Consider the following 16,141-nt stretch of genomic DNA (forward strand, 5'->3'; position numbering starts at 1 on the left):
TCAAGGCAGATCAATTAACTGAGTGTGCTGCTCCTGAAGGAGCAGGAACAGCAGTGCTGGGTCCAGGAATAGCACAACACTTGGGAAGGCAACATCTCCCGGTACGCTCCCCCACTGCAACACTCACCCGTGAACCGCAGCACACGCTGTTAATCCTCTCTGGGACACTTCACCCTTCTCCTGCTCCTTCTCCAGGCAGCACAGGCCAGGGTGGGATGCATTTCCAGACCTTGGCAGAAGCACCTAGTGCATTTAATTTCCAGTTTTGAGGCATTGTTGGAAACTAGATGTCTTAAGGGAAAATACTGGGAATCAGGTCAACTGATACCATCACAGCGATGGGCCCTCTATGACTGCAAACAGGAGCAGTGACATTTGTTTGCGCAGAGGGCTCTGTTGTGGTTTGGCTGTGGCCAGCACCACACGGGGCTTTGGGGGAAGAGAGGAATGCAGCTGGCTCAGGAGCAGCTCTTGCAGCTATTTCTGCCACAGCAAACCGCACCTCGACAGCAGAGCTGCTGTGCTCCCCTGTGGGCTGGGCAGCCGGCTCCAGCCTGGGATTTCCTGGGGGCAGGGGCAGGGGAAAAGTGGGTTCCAGCGACTCCCCAGCAAGGAGCTGCAGGATGTGCCCATCACCCGTCTGCTCTTAGCCAGCGGCTGTGGCTCCTGCTGCCTGCCAAGCCATTTCAAACAGTGGCACAGCAAGTCTAGGAATGTGGTCCAGCAGCTCAGAAACTGTCAAAGAAACAAGAGCAAAATCATACTTTTGTTGCTATCTTCATTTACAGATCACATTAAACTACTTCAGGACAAACACATCTCCAAAGGTTCTTTGAAGCCTGAGTCAGCAAAGTGCATGCTCAGCTTTAAGCACGTGGTTTACAATCTATGGGATTAGGGCTGGAGGGAAAAACCATATAAACATGTTGTTTTAACACGTCATCTGTTGGGTTTTTTCTTTTTTCTTCCCACCAAAAAGCAACTTTAGCCATAATATAAACGTCCATAAGGGACTGTTTGATTTCACCAGATGCTGTCCTCCAAAACCAGAATTGTAGATAGTCACTGGCCTGTTGCCGTGTTTTGGTTTCTCAAGTGAAAATGAGTTTGATTAAAGAATAAAGTTTTCAGTTTTTTTTTTTTTTTTTAGAGTGGAAAATATCAAATAAAGCACTATCGTTTCCTCATGAATTTTTGCCTTTGTATGTTCAGTTACTGTTTTCATGTTGTTTTATTTTTCAGGTTGCTTTGGAACAGGAAACTTTCCTGTGACCTGAGATTTTTCATGGGGTGGAAAGAGCTGTTTGCTGCCTGGTCTATAGGTGGGTTTGGAGAACCTCAAGCCAAGAAATCCTAGACACACCAAAGCCGGAACTTTGCGATGGTGCTAACGTTACCAGGACTCTCATCTCCTCCAGTCCAAGTGTCTTTGTGGTTGGGAAATTGCAACCTTGGTCTGAAATCTGTGTTGCCCAGCCCAGTTCCACATGGGAAGTGGCTTTGCCCACAGCGTACAGAGTAGACCAGTGTGTGGCTTCTCGAAGAAACCTCAGCCACCTGGGTAAAGGCTGCTTGAAAGCGAGCCTCAGGCCAACAGTGCTCTGCTCAGCGGCTGCTCGGCGAAGCTGCGTCCTCCGTGGGCATCTGTGCTGGGGATGGAAAGTGTGGGCACTCTGCAACCCCCTCATTCACCCGGCATAAATCTGACGGCACCACATTTCAATTAAGTGGCAACTCTATTTATAAGCTACGTGGGTAAACAGTCAATGTAACTGCACAGTAATTGTACCGAGTTCCTACAGATGATAGAGCAATAATTAACTTGGTAATTGCATGTGCTGGAATAGCCCTAGAACTTCCACTGCGTTTTGGATGGCTGGCATGACTCTTGCTCGCTTTCTCACCTCCTGTTTGAGGGAAGGAAGGCTTCCACTGACTTCAACAGATCAGGCTCAAAGCACCTCTCCTCTGTGGACACTGCAGCTGCTTTATAGAAAGGGTAACACTTCGGCTTTCCCCTGTAACCAGAACAAAGAAGAAGAGTCTGGGGAGGAGGGTGGAAGATGCGGTATGGGACAGAGGAAAAGGCAAAAAAAAAAGCAAAAAAATCCCACATCCCAGACTTAGAGGACCAAACCTTGGGAAACACAAAGCTGGATTTGTTTCTAGTAAACCGAGAAACTTCCTTTGGATGGGAGAAAAGAAATGCAGAACTGATGCCAACAAGCTCTTGATTTTGGGGAGGAAATTCAATGTCACAATTCAAGCTTGTTTCTATGAAGCTGTACAATGTGAGCAAAGTACCATGCAGGCATGGCTCTTCTGGTGATGTAAATTAATACCTTCCCCCTAACCCTCACAGAAGCGCGGCAGTTTCCTCCTGCTGCACTTCTGGACCTGGGTCTACCTCCAAGGGGAGGGAGGAGAAGACCTGGTTGCCAGATTGGCCAAGTTGATATTTTGCTTTCACTGTCCCCAACAGCAAAAAGTAATACACTGATCTGCATTTAACTGCTGTTACTGACAGAAGTGATGTTGACAAACAGATGAAAAAACCCTCACAGATTGTTCTGCAGCGTCATCTTTTGGTTCTCCAGAGCTCCTGGAAGAGGAGGCCACATGCCTCAGCTGAGGAGACCGGCCCCTGCCTCCCAGGGAAGGTAGGAAGCGCATCCCCATGCGATGCCCACCGCTGCCTTCGGACCCTGCATGCTGCCAGCCAGAAAGGAAACCCCAGAGCCACTTGGTTTGCTGTTGCCTGAAGGTCGGCAGGGGACAAACAGCGCTGGCATAGCCAGCTTTCCTGTTGAGCTCAGGTGTGTGGACAATGGGCTGCTCTCAATTCCTCCCAGCCCTTTGCTTCTGTCCCATCTCCCAGACGAGTGTTGCTCATTCTGCTCTAAGCCAGCTGAGGTTTTTAAGGGTGCCTCCCGCCGGGATGTGGGGTTGTCCAGGGCAGCTCAGTGCACAGCACCAGGTAGGGACAATGTGCGTGCAGGGCATCTGGGTGGCACACTGGCGGGGAGGGGGTTAATGCACACTGCAGGTGGGGTGCATGCCCAGTGGGTGGGTGCATGCATGTGTGGGCACAGCGGTGTTTGGGCCTGGACATCAGCAGCACCCGTGGCTGGCAGTTCTGGAGATGTGGGCAGTGCAGGGGCAGAGGTGTCTCTGCCTGGTGATACAGGTCTGTGCAGGCACAGTCTCCCAGGATTCTAGCCTGCTTTGCTCATTAAAATATTGGAGAAAAGGGATTTCTACAAGTAAAATTATGCCTCTTCCAGTTCCATCTCCACTGCTTCCCCATGGCAGGAGACAGCAGGGCTGAGACCAGGTGCCTGGGGGACCTTCCTTCATCGCCTGTGCTGTGGTGCACATGCCAGAGCGAGTATCAGGCTGGTCCCCACTGAGACAGTCCCTTCACCAAACCTCTGCCACTAGTGCAAGGAGACCTACCAGGACAAACGCTGTTAATCCTTGTGCTGCTGAGAATGAGTGCCCTGGCTGCTCCTCACCTGAGAGCACAGCTCATCACACCATGCTGGCTGCCAAAGCTGGTGGGAGGTTGTCAGCCCCATACCAGCCTTGCTTGGGCCACTTTCAGCCAGGTGCATGGCTTTGGGCTGAAGAAAGAAGGAAACAGAGAGCAACTGAGTCATGGGAATGTGTGTGAAGAAGTTACAGAGCAAAGCTTGAGTGGCCTAACCCAGAGCCTCAATGCCCTTTAAGGCCTTGAGCCATTAAGACCCCAAAACCCACGTGTGATACAGCCTTCAAATATTAAAAACCAGCCACCACGTAAACAGCTCATGGCTCCAGGCTGGTTCAAGCAGCCACATGGGCTCCCCACAGCCCTCAACACTGAGATTACAGCCTTACAGACTGCTGCATACAGAGCCTGCATGGTTTCTGCTCCTACTCCTTGGCCATGGGGAAGGGCAGGAGAGCATCTGAAGGCTTCAAGACCTGTTTGGAAAGAAAACATTGGGATGTGCCCATGAAGCCACCTAGGGATAGAAGGTGAATGTGAAAAGATGTAACCCCCTTGCAAAAGCCATTCTTCAAGAAACATTGTGCAGCAGAGCTTGCCCCAGAAAGCCCTCTTCTTCACCCAGGCCACCTTGCTCTGCTCTTATGGTAGTCCCACCTTATTATGCATCATTTACCAGCACAGGGCAGAGGTGTCTGTAAAGTCCATCTCACGGGGCTGAAGACATGCTTGTAGGAGGACTGAAGCTTTCACCAAGACATCCCATGCCCAAGTGCCCCTGGTAGGGGATCTCCTACACAACTGCTACTCAACTCCCAACCTTCCCACTCCGGCTGCCTCCAACTCTGCTTCTGCACAGGCCCCTGCTCTTTCCACCATCCTTTTCCACGCAAAGGGAGGAACTCCCATAAACCCACATACTGCTGTTGTTCCCTGCAGCCAAGTAATACACCCTGCTCTGTGGCCAGCGAGACCCTCCCATGGGCAGGGGATCTTCACTGGGAAATGTGGGTAACCAGACCCCAGCAGGGTCTAGTGGCAGAGCTGGCCCCATGCCCACCCTGGCCAGAGTCAGTGCCTGGCTTTGCATCACAGCCCCATCTCTCTTGATGGAGCAGGGCTCTAGAAATGGAGAACAATTGCTTAAGAAAAGGGGAAGCTTTTTTCCCCTCTGGGGTCAAATAAAAGGTCAGTAAGAGTTGCATGGATCTGTGCTCAGGAGCATCAGGAACACAGATGTAGCTTTCTGTACATAGCCCTGCTCTCATACTGAATTCACTGTGTGACTTCCAGAAAGCCACTTAATAGTTTTCTACCAGTTGTGCCTTCCCTCTCCTCTGCCCCAGGCTCCGAGCATCAGTAGGTGATGTGTGTGAACAAGCTCTTGCTAGGGAAGGGCTACCCTGCAGCTCCTGCCTCCTCGGGATGTCAATGCCCGTGGATGCCCAACACAGACAAACTCCATGGGAACCTCTGCCCACCCTGACCTGCTTCTTCCTTGACCTGGGGAAGTGGGATTGGTTTTAACTTGAGGCAGGAGCTGAGCAAAGGGGAAAGGAGATGGGAGAAATGCCTTTTTAAATGTTCCTTTGCCGCTTGCCTCCACGTCCCATGGCGGTGTCTGCGCTGACGTCAATGCGGTGCTGTTGATTTGCACCAGCTGAGGGGCTGGCACACGATCCTCCCCTTCAGAGTGGCTCTGACGCGGGGTGGCGAAGGGCTCGTGCTGGGACATATTCCTGCCCGCACCGCACAGCGTGCCGCCGGCTCTTCGCAGCAAGGCGAGGAACAACGAACTTGCAAGGAGCAACGGCAGTCATCGGCAGGCAGACCCTGCACAGCTGCCTGCAGAGCCCCCACTCTCACCCCAGCACCCAGGGACAGGGGTCTGCTGCCCAGCCCTAACCCCTCAGTGCAAAGGGAAGGGGAGGGAGCTGGCTGCTGAAGAGGCACCAGCAACATGAGCCTCACCTTGTGAAGGACCGCTAGCCTCACACCTTGCTTGCTGCCACTCGCTTGAAAGTGTCTGCGCCAGCTGCAATACAGCTGTGAGCTCTCACAGCCTTCCACGCTCTTCTCCTGGTGCTCTTCCCTCAGTGGAGGCTGCAGGACCGGATTAACGCATTTAACTGCAGATGCTCGGGCCCTATGACCATCGGGTTTCCAACACCACGTGGAGGTGACTGCCTTTGCATGCCAAAGCTTTTTTTACTGCCTTAGAGAACAACGAAGCCCAGAAAAACATTTTTAACTTGCACTTTGCTGCCACACATGTGATTTACACATTAACGTAAACCTCCACCGAGTGGAAAGCATCCCATTAAACACTCCAGGAAAGATGAGCTCAGTCCTTGAAATCAGGGCTAATCTGGGGGATGAAGGAACACCACACATCAAGCCGCAAGAAGGAAAAGAGTGATACGCAGTCAGCAGCAGTCATCTTTACTATAGACCACAGATCAGAAAAATAACCTTGTTAACAAGAGACCTAGTGGCTAACAAAATGTCATGCTATAGGACAAACAAGAGAGGCCAAGCACAATCACCAGAACAAAACGGCAACCGAGGAGGAAAGGAAATCCCAGGGTGGTGCGCAGGGTGCTGCGGAGGATGCCCTATAGCAAACCTCTACCGGTGGTATCAACACAGCTGCGTGCACATCTGTGTGCGCATGGGGCTGGCTGCATGGACTCCTTTTGCCTTTAAAACAAGTCAAAGGGTTTTCACCTCTTACACAACTCCAGTGTCTCTAGCACAATTATTAATTTTTTTCGGGAAAAAAATAATATCATTTTGTTCCAAGAACTATGTGCAAGAATTGTTTCTCCAGGTACAGTGAAAGGAGGGCAGACAGAAAAGCACCCTTCTTAGTGCTGCCCTTGTGACTCGTGCACTCTCCTCACTGACACCACAACCCTCCCCAGCAATCCTCTGTGGCTTTGCCTTCAGTGATTCCCAAACAAGGCTTTTCAGAAAAAGAAGAAAGAAAGAAAAAAAAAAAAGTATTGCTGCTTCTTCTTGTAATATTTTTCCTCCCTCTCTCCCCCCCTTTCCCCTTAAAAATGTTTACTTTCAAAAATTCCATTCCTGCAGAGATTCCTCCCAAGCTCTGAGGTCTCCGCACTCCACCCTCCTCTTCTGCAGTCAGAAAAACTGAGTCTCGATGTCTCTTTGGTTAAAAAAAGAAAAAAAAAAAAAAAACAAAACACAAATAACACACAGCCCAGTATGATCCCATTCCACCCCGTGGACGCCTGATGAGAGGGTGTCTGTGGAAGAAGGAAGCATCAGAGACGAGCTGTCTGCTGTCTGGAAGCTGAGGTCCCCTCGGCCAGCTCTCCTCCTCTCATACAGTAGTCGCTGGTCCGTACTGGAGCACGAGAGGGGACGTCTCCTTGATCCGGACGTAGAACCGCCCCTCGGGCTGGGTGGTTTGGAGGGACAGAGGCAAGAAGTCATTGGGAAGCCACCGCTCGCTCTCGTCGGAGGCGAACACCAGTCCAAAGTGGTCCAGCTGCTCCTCACTGTAGCAGAAGGTAGCTGAGCCCCCCAACATGCTGCGGGAGACGTCGTTCATCTCAAGCACCACCAGCTTCACTACCTCCCCGGCGGACGTCTGGCTGGTGATGTGCAGCTGTGGAGAGAGAAAGGTGGGAGAAATGGATGATAAGGGGGAGGGATGAGGAGGAACTGGGGGACAGAGGTAGCACGCAGAGTGTCCTACAGCAGTCATTAGGGTGGAGGAAGAGCTGCCGCGATGGCGCCTGGTGAGCCAGTGGCAGCATCCTGGCACAGAGCTGTGGGCACACTGCACCTGGAGACCTGGGACCCAAACTCATGCACTGCTTTCTTGCCTCCACTGTACTGTCCGAGTCCTTGCAGCTCAACTCTTGCATGTGTCACCTACAGCTCGTCTGCTCCACTCAGGCTGCCCCATCACCCCATTACCTGCAGCCAGAGAGGGGTAGTCTCAGCCTCGCTCCTGGCACCATGGAGGGATCTGCATCAAGTCCCTCTCATGAGCAGAATCCAGACTTTCAGGCCAGCTGAACCACAAGGGCTCTGCCAAACTAGCGGTGCTGAGCTGAAGCCTCTTTGGGAATCAGCACTAAACCTCGACCCATTGACAAGCTCAGGGCTCTCCCACCAGCAGCTACCCTCACCCTGCCTATCTGCTTCCTTGGGGACTGCCCTCTGAATCCCAAATCCAGCCGAGAAAACAAGCCCATCTGGGCTCTGGTTGCTAATGACCGTTGGGAGCCCACTACTTGACTTCAAAGGCCCTAAAGCGGGACATCCATCCTCACTCAGGCAGGGCGACAGTTTCCTTTGGCACATCCGTAAGGGCTTGCAGAGCGCCGCGAGCAGTGCCCCGTCAGGGTGGTCCGAGCCCTCAGCCCACGTGAACTCTGCCAGCTCCGAACAATCATCGCAGGGCTCAGCTGATTTACACCAGCCGAGGAGCCTTTCCTTTGAACTTGGCTTTCTTCGAGAAGAACATCGTAAAACGCTTTCAAGCAGGCGTGTCCAGAGCTTTGCAACTTCAAAAGCCACGTGGGCAGCCCGCCAGGAACCCGAGGGCTGCACTTCAGTTGTATAGAAATCTATGGTAATTTTTCGAATGGAAAATAAATACTGCAAGTCAGATTCCCCTCTGCTTCCAATGTCCTCACCGTGTGTGGAGAAACCGGCTATCAAAACACCCCAGCAATAAAACCCATCAGTCCATCAGCTCTGTCCTTCCTCTGCCATTTCATGGGCAGGCTGCGCTCGGGCTGCTCTGTCAGCCTCGGCTCCGGGCACTGGGAACATGGGAAGGGAAATTTCAACAGGGGAAGGAGCTTCATTGCTGGGAGCAAAGGACGTGGCAGAGCTGGAGGGGGACCTGTCCGAGATGCGTGCCCTGGGATACCTCCTCCATAGGGATCCCACCCAGAGCAGGTGAGGATGATCAGACTGAGGGTGAGCTCTCGGTAGCAAAGCCCTCACAGAGAGGAACCAGGCTGCACAGCAGCTCCAGCAGACCCCAATGCCTGCAGCAAGGAGGCAGCTTTGCCTGCCTGCTCCCCTTTGTGGGCTGGAGATGAGTGGCTCCTGCTCTCCCTTCCGCAAAGGCACAAGGGGCTGGTGGGGGGGAGCGCAGACCCTAGGAAGGGGAGGCTGTGGGGGGGTGGGGACAGGACGGGCGGGTGATGGCTGGGTTTCAGCTAGGGGGCTGATTTGTTTGAACACCAGGACATGGCAAGGGAAACCCATCAGTGTGACCTTTGCTCACTGCCTGCCCATGCTGGGTGGCACTAGCCTGCTGTCAGCTGCTGAACCACAGACCACGAACTGAACCGCAGCTCTACTGCCTTGTCCCCCCAAAATACTCTACCCCTGGCCCTGGCTCACTCCCTCTGCAGCACCGGCTATCGCTCCTGCAAAGCTGCACACTCCGTGCCGCACTGCCAGGAGCCCCATGACTACTGCAGGGACAGAGGGATGCAGGGCAGGAGGGCTGTGGCTTTCCAGAGGACCTCACCCCTGGGACAGTGGAGGATGGAGAGGGCAGTGACAGGCAAGGGACACACGACACCCTGCTGCCTGCCCCCCCACCCTGCCAGCCCTTTTTGTCCGGGCATGGCAGAAGCGCAATGCTGCCCTTCGCAGGCTCTGGTACCTTGACACTGGCCTCTTTGGAGAGTCCAGTTTCGTACTGAGGGCAGACCTGCAAGGCGACAGAGCCCGGCTTCTTCCCTCGGTTGGCCGAGCACCCAGGCTGCTCCGGCTGCTCTTGGAAGTTCTGAGTCCACTCAGCTGAGCGCGTCCGGAAGACAGGCTCAGAGCCCTGCCCACCCCGGCCACGCTCGGGGCTGCGTGTCGAGCCAGTCCCCAGCCTGAGCTGGCTGCAGTGGCCCACGGTCCTGCTCTCCGTCGGGGAGCTGTCGACGGAGCCAGGGCAGGACTTTCTGGCCACCTGGCAGAGCGGTTTGGGGAAGTCCAGGCTGCTGGTCCGAACGCAGTAAGCCTGCCGCTTCTCCGTGATGCGCAGCAGCTCAATCTGTCGGCTGGGCAGGACGAAGTCGCTGTCGTAGAGCTCAGGGGGCAGCCGGGGCTCCTCCAGTGGTGGTGGTGGTGGCGGCGGTGGTGGGGTCTTGAGCTCGTGGGTCTGCAGGACATCAGGGGCACTGTCCCGCAGGGTGCGGGCAACTCTCCTGCTGCAGCATTCGGGCCCAGAGGAGGAGTACACCAGGTCAAGCTCCTTCGGGCTCTGTGCCCTGCTGGAGTCATAGTCACTGTCGGTGGCCAGGAACACCTCTGAGGAGCCCTCCTCGTCTGACAGCCCATGTGAGTCTGTGAGGAGTGTAAGAGAAACAAAGAGGGGCTCAGGCTTGCTGTTGGCAGCCCTGGCAGAGGGTTTACACCAGGCAGAGTCCAAGGCAGCTCCCAAGCGTTTACCCCCTTGCCATACACCTGTGCTGTGCTTGCCAAGGCGCAGGCAGAGCAGGTTCTGCCCCAGTCAAGACTGATTGCCCTGCCCAAACTCCCAACACTGGCTCAGCCTGCGATGCTACAGTGCAGCCAGCCAGAGCAGATCCTGGCCCCCCTGAACCCGGGCAGCCCCTGAGCCCACCTAGCATGAGCTTTGCAAAGTTGGGTCCTTACCCGAGTTGAGCTTACGGCTTGTCTCTGGCGAGGGTGCTGGGGAGGGAAGGTAGTCGAGGTGGGACGAGGTGGATTGGGTTTTCTCCTTTGTTGCACCGCCAGCCTCGCTGAGGAAGCCACTGAGAGACACCCCACAGGAGGGCTGCTTGTACCGGGCGTGCTGCAGGGCATCCATAATCCAGCGCATCTCACGCCAGATCTCCTCCATTTGCTGCCAGAATAGGAAATGAAGGATCCCTTTCAAAAAGCAAGCAACAAAAAAGCCCCACAGCAAAACACAGGGTCTCCTCAGACACCTTTCACCAGAGGTGAAAGCTCTGGGGGAATCCTCAAGCCAGAAAATCCCAAGAAAGTGCTCTCAGGCAGGAAGATGCTGCTTTGACCACCAGCGGCTGCTGGTTCAGCAGGACCTGCCTGCTGCAGGCAGGGGTACTGGGAAAAGGGGCAGCTTGAGGTGCTCTTTTGCACGTCCATCCCAAGAGCACTTCTAGGCCCTTTTCTACCAAGGTGGGGACCTGCAGAGCAGGAGCCTTTGGCTCTCTAATCAGCATTTTTAATTTGACTGTTGCAGTATGAAGTTGCTAGACAAAGCCCTGTCTGCTGCTACCCATCTGCCACATCAGAGAAGTGCCGTGGGGTCACAGCCACCAAAAGCAGTGAACAGCCCCAGTGCGGATGCTCCTGCAGATCATCCAGGGCATGACTGCTCTGGCCACATCCCACAGGCACTGCTGAGCCTGGCTCGCTCCCAGCGCACTCCCACTCCGTGTACCTGGATGTAGTCCTGAACCTGCTGGTGCCTCTGCTTCGCGGTGGAGAGCTCAGCATCAGAGAATGCCTCCCTGAGGCTCTGCTGAGAGAGGAGCGACTCCAGCTCCAGGAGGGCTGACACCTGGCAGTACTGGGTGATAAACTCCCGGTCGTATGTGAAGAAGTGGACTGAGGAAAGGTAAAAAGAGATGGGGGAATGAAAAATATCATGTCCCTTGCTGTGGATGCCCTGCAGGCTCCTCCCCACTCACCCAACACAGGGAGGAGGCAACGCTGTCCTCTAGCTTGCGTGGACAGCCCTCAGCATCCCCCTTTACCCATCCCTTCTCTCCTGGGGAAGCTCCAGCCCACCCCGCTGCCTGTCTCTCAGGTGGTCTCAGAGAACAAAGAGACCAGCAAGGCTGGGTTCTGGCATTCCCTTTCCTCACCTAGCTCGAAGATCTGTAACGGCAGCGTGAGGAAGCCAGAACGAGGGGTGTAGGGGTTGTTCTGCCCTGGAGCAGTGCAGACATCATCCGACGGAGGCAGCAGCAGCAGGAAGGAGACCTGGCCCCCAAAGTCCAGCACCTCTTGGCTGTACAGACGGAAATCTTTGGCCTGCAAGAAGACACATTTTTTTGCAGGTCACAGCTGAAAACCTCACCTAGTGGGCCCCCCACCGAGTCCTCATCCACAGAGGAGTCCTCAGGGACCAGCTGCAGACAGGGGACACTGCTGCTTCAGCACACAACCAGACACTCCTTGCTTCTGGCATAATCTGCACATCTGCCTTTCTGTCTTATTTCTCCAAAAAGTCTCCAAATTACTAGTCAAAGTGAATATGACAGGGTCGCAGAAGAAGTGCCACCAGTGATGGCCTCAGCCCTGCTCAGAGGGGTGCCCTTACAGCTGCCCGGCCAGAAGCACGTGTCTGGCACTAGGGCCGGTGGGCACCCTCCCAGCAAATAGTCAGCATGGTGGAGGAGGGATTTCTCCCCATGCAGTCTGGCCCAGGGGGCTGCAGCTCCATCCCACCACTGGCCAGGACCATCCCACTTTGGAGGGGCAGAGCTGGGCTGGTCTCATGCTGCAAGGGCTGAAACCAGGACCAAACCACATGACTATAATGCAAACCCAGATTCACCGTCCTTGCTTCGGAGGTACAGATGAGGGTAAGACAAACAGCTCCCGTGGACACTGTCCCTGGGCAGGCAGATGCCTCAGATGCTGGCTGTCCACCACGTGCCTTCTATTTGCATGGGACTAAATTCTCATCAATGCTTCAGGCCCCTAAAGAGGGACTAGGGCTGTGGTACCCTGCCTGCCACAGTGACCAACGTGGTGCTGCACAGCCTCTTCCCCTCCCTCCTCCCCAGACCTTGGCACCTGCCCATACCTCTTGCAACGGGATGTTGACCAGGGTCATCAGCTCCTTGATGGCCACTTGGAGCTCCTGGAACAAGTGGTTCTGGGAGGTCTCAGCCTCTGGCTCTGCAGGAACAGGCTCCTCCACGCTGGCCATCTTTTGCAGCCATTCCCATTCCTCCCTGGAGGACAGAGACACACGTGAAGGAAGGAGCAGCTCAGGGTAGATCTGAACATGCAATTGGGGCAAGAGCTGTGTTTGCTCAGCTGTTCCTCCCCCAGATGGTGCGGCACCCCAAGGGGTGTGTGAACTGCGGAGGTAGAAGGGACCTTGCATTTGCTCCAGCTCCAGGCTCTCCTGCACAGCAGGCAGTGGAGCTGAGAGGGAATATTACATGGCTGCCAGGAGCCTGAGAGCAGAAGCAGGAGGTGATAGGTGCTCTTAGGCTAGGTGGCACAGAGGAGCCTGGCTGCTCCAGGCGAGCTGCCCTGCAAGCCCCACCTGGAGATGTTGGGGTTGGAGCGAATCTTGACATGGCACAGGATGTTGGGGACCCTCTCCGGCACCAGCACTCGGATCTGATCCACAGCACTGCACAGCTTCAAGTAGCCCAGGTAGAGCCCCGGGGAGAGGGCATGGCTGCTCCGCTGGTGGTAAGCCAACTTGTCCTGAGGAGAAAGGCACCGCTGGGTAGAGCAAGCCCTCGCAGCAGGGCTTTCTCATACCCTCCCATGGCACAGCCAGCCCAGCCAGTGGATGGGAAGTAGTAGAGCAAGTACAATCCAGTGCTGCTGGGATGAATCCGGCACCAGCCTGACGCCTCCCCTCAAAGCAACAGGATTTTTGCAGGATAATTGGGCTCTGCTCCCCCTCTACCCACAGCCAGGGCTGAACCCTTGGTGGCCCAGGCTCTGCTGTGGCCTTTCCAGCTTGAGGGGGAGCAGGGAGCGCTGGTGGTCCCACAACAGAGCCCACTGCAATACCCTACCACAACGGCACCAGAGCAGCACCTGGATGGAGATCAGCAGTGTGTCCAGAGCAGTGGGCTCCTCCGGGGAGGACACAGACTTGCGGCTGGTCTGCAGCTTGCAGATGGGAACCCAGCGGACGCTCTCAAAGGTCTGGTTGGTCTTCACCTCCTTCAGGGTGACGATGAGGATATTGCCCTGCTTGTCTTTGACGGGCTCAAAGAAGACCTGTCCCAGGTCCTGGATGCCCAGCAGCCCCTGTGCGATGGGATGGGAAGGCAGGAGAATGCAGAATGTCAGGGGACATCCTCGAAGCACAGTGCTCTGTGGGTCTGGGCAGCTGGGATATGACTGGCAGCTGCCTGCTGGAAACCAGCCTGCCTGGCAAAGCACTCTCTGGCAGCCCCCAGCTCTTCTGCACAAGATTACCATGAAGCCTGACACCTCATTGCCCCATGACCAGGGTCCTGCCAGGTAGGACAAGGCAGGGGCACCCAGGCCTGCCACTGACCAAGCTTTGGGCAGGATAAGCAGAGCCTGGGGTTTTCCTGCCTGTGGTGCATCCATGTGCTGCTCCTAAGGGAGCCCAGCCCACAGTGCCCCCAAAAAAGCACTCACTCCCTGCCCAGGCCTGCCCTCACCTGCATTTGCGAGATGGCCAGCAGCATCTTGAAGCGCGTCTGCAGGATGCAGGAGCAGGACGACTGGGAGACAGTGACACACTGCCGCAGCCACAGGATCTCATCCCACATGCACGATACCTGCAGCACAGCAAAGAGCCATCACCACCAGCTGCTGCTGCCCACAGCTGGTTCACACAAAGGTGTCTGGGGGAAATCCATTTGCCTTTCTGTTTGAGCTGGGTTAGGAATGTGCATGGGCACATACTGCCTCACAGCAGGGGTGCAATTTCCTGTGCCAAAGGCACCCCAAAATGCCTCCAGAGCCTGTACCTGAGGGAAGCATCACGCTGTGTCCACTCAGTTATCCATCTGCATCTAGGACTGAGACTTCCTTAATTTTGAGTAGAAAATAGCCAAGAGAAGAAGGGAGAAGACAGCCTTCTCCCTCAGTAGATAAGGACCATCCAGCAAAAAATTTTGGCCCTGAGCTGCCCACCTGCCCTCTCACTAAGCTTCCTGACAGCAGAGGACCTGGCAGCAGCACCCTGCACATCCTGCTCTCTAAAACGGAGGCAGAGCTGCCATGGCAGGATGCTGTGGTGAAGCAGTTAAACAGCTGAGAAGCCACTGGCATCCCTACGGAGAGGCAGCGCCCACCCGTCGCGGCACGCAGCCTGCCCAGCGTGGCACTGGTCCATCGCCCACCCATCATGGCACACAGCCTGCCCAGCGCGGCGCCGGTCCATCGCCCACCTTTGGGCTTCCAGGAGCTGGGGTGGAAATGCCATTCCCTGGTGGTTTGTTGGTCCGTGCTGAGCCCTGGTGAGCAGCAAGCCTGCAGCTGCCTGTGCTGCCAAGCCCCAGCGCCCGGGATGCAGGAGAAGCCACTGCCAGTCAAAGGCAGCAGTGGTGTGTGATGCCTGCCTGGCTCACCCTGGCATCCTGGGCTGCTGCTGGCTCTCAGTGCTCTGCCCTGTGGAGTGTGCGAGGGCAATGGCACAGCCCAGGCGCTGCCAGATGTGTTGTCTGGTGCGAACAGCTGGAGTAGCTCATGCTCACTTTGTGCCCGTGGAGGGTCCCCGACTCTGCTCCCAGCCCCATATCGGACCCAGTCAGCCCCAGCGAGAGCCCCGCAGTGCCCCACGCATGACAGGCACTTCTGCCTGCATGGGCAGCGCCAGGGAAGGTGCTGCAATGAGTGTGTTCTGCAGATGGTGACACCCCTGAGGACATAGTGGCTGGGTTGGTGGTCATCATCTCAGCAGCACCCAGGGTGGTGGCCAGGCAGAGAGAGATGTGTCAGGAGACACACTGCTGCATGCCCCAGCACACAGCACAAGGTCCCTGGGCCACCCACCTTGGTGAACCAGAGAAAATCCTGCATAAGCAGGCACGAGTAGGTGTCGTCAATCTCCACCAAGGGGATCTGGTCTTCATGGGTCACCAGGATGTTATCATCCTTGTAGAAGATGGCTGTCAGGTAGAGGCCCCTGCATGGGAGGGATGACAGACTTCAGTGTTGCCCACAGCTACCAGCTTCATTTCCCAAAGGGTCCGTCTCCCAAGGGCAGACAACATGTGCTGCCCCAGGTCTCAGCTCCCCTCCAACAGCCCATGGCAGAGCAGGCACACGGCCCGTACAGGAGCAGGAACAGGAACATGATGCTGCCAGCAAGGCAAGCCTGGCTGATGCCACAGCTGATGCCATGGCCAATGCCACAGCCCGCACAAGGGAGGACAATGGGGCCAGGCTTGTGCAGGAGACACACTGGGGTACCTGGATGCCAAGTGTGAAGGTGAGCGGTGGAAAGGTGGTGGGGTTCGAGGAGGGGAAGGTGCTGTGTGGCACTCAGAGATGGTGCAGGGATCTGGGTACAGGTGCAATTTGGCCAGCCCAAATAGAAACACCAAGGAGAAACCGATTTCTGGGCACTGGGACCCATCTCCACTGACACCACCAGCTTGCTACAGGCAAGGACCTACCTCTGAGCATGCCCAGCCCCCACCTTGCATGCACAGCTCCCAGCTGTACCCAGGATGCACAGCCCTATGTCCCTGCTGGGGAAGGTCTTATCATCACCAGCCTCTCACCGCTTCAGTGTCTTTAGAAACTTGCTGCCAGGGTGGAAGAGGTGCTTGAGGCTCTTGGAGACAGAGTGCTTCCTGCTCTGGGGTTGGTTCTTGCAGGGCTCTGGGGAGCAGAGGGCAGAGGATGCTGCAGCAGGAGATGAAGAGGTGCACCAGCAGCCTGTGGCACAGCATGCCAGCCCAGTGGGAAGGCTCTGCCAAGGTCTCC

At 55.6% G+C, this 16,141-nt stretch overlaps 1 protein-coding gene across 1 annotated transcript in view; it reads right to left on the minus strand.

The window, feature by feature from the left end:
- Window positions 1-5,916: 5,916 nt before the first annotated feature.
- LOC102057076 (ankyrin repeat and fibronectin type-III domain-containing protein 1-like) overlaps window positions 5,917-16,141 on the minus strand; it is a 209,029-nt gene continuing 198,804 nt past the window's right edge. Inside the window, exons 13-23 of the mRNA XM_027810164.2 lie at window positions 15,937-16,036; window positions 15,203-15,335; window positions 13,864-13,983; window positions 13,265-13,480; window positions 12,756-12,922; window positions 12,285-12,435; window positions 11,338-11,506; window positions 10,911-11,077; window positions 10,139-10,349; window positions 9,153-9,826; window positions 5,917-7,124 (exon numbers count right to left, since the gene is read on the minus strand). Coding sequence (XP_027665965.2) covers window positions 6,837-7,124; window positions 9,153-9,826; window positions 10,139-10,349; window positions 10,911-11,077; window positions 11,338-11,506; window positions 12,285-12,435; window positions 12,756-12,922; window positions 13,265-13,480; window positions 13,864-13,983; window positions 15,203-15,335; window positions 15,937-16,036 — 2,396 coding nt within the window. The 3' untranslated portion in view covers window positions 5,917-6,836. The remainder of the gene's footprint in view (window positions 7,125-9,152; window positions 9,827-10,138; window positions 10,350-10,910; window positions 11,078-11,337; window positions 11,507-12,284; window positions 12,436-12,755; window positions 12,923-13,264; window positions 13,481-13,863; window positions 13,984-15,202; window positions 15,336-15,936; window positions 16,037-16,141) is intronic.

This window comes from Falco cherrug, chromosome 4 (assembly GCF_023634085.1).
Source record: "Falco cherrug isolate bFalChe1 chromosome 4, bFalChe1.pri, whole genome shotgun sequence".
In the NCBI taxonomy this organism is placed as follows: Eukaryota; Metazoa; Chordata; class Aves; order Falconiformes; family Falconidae; genus Falco; species Falco cherrug.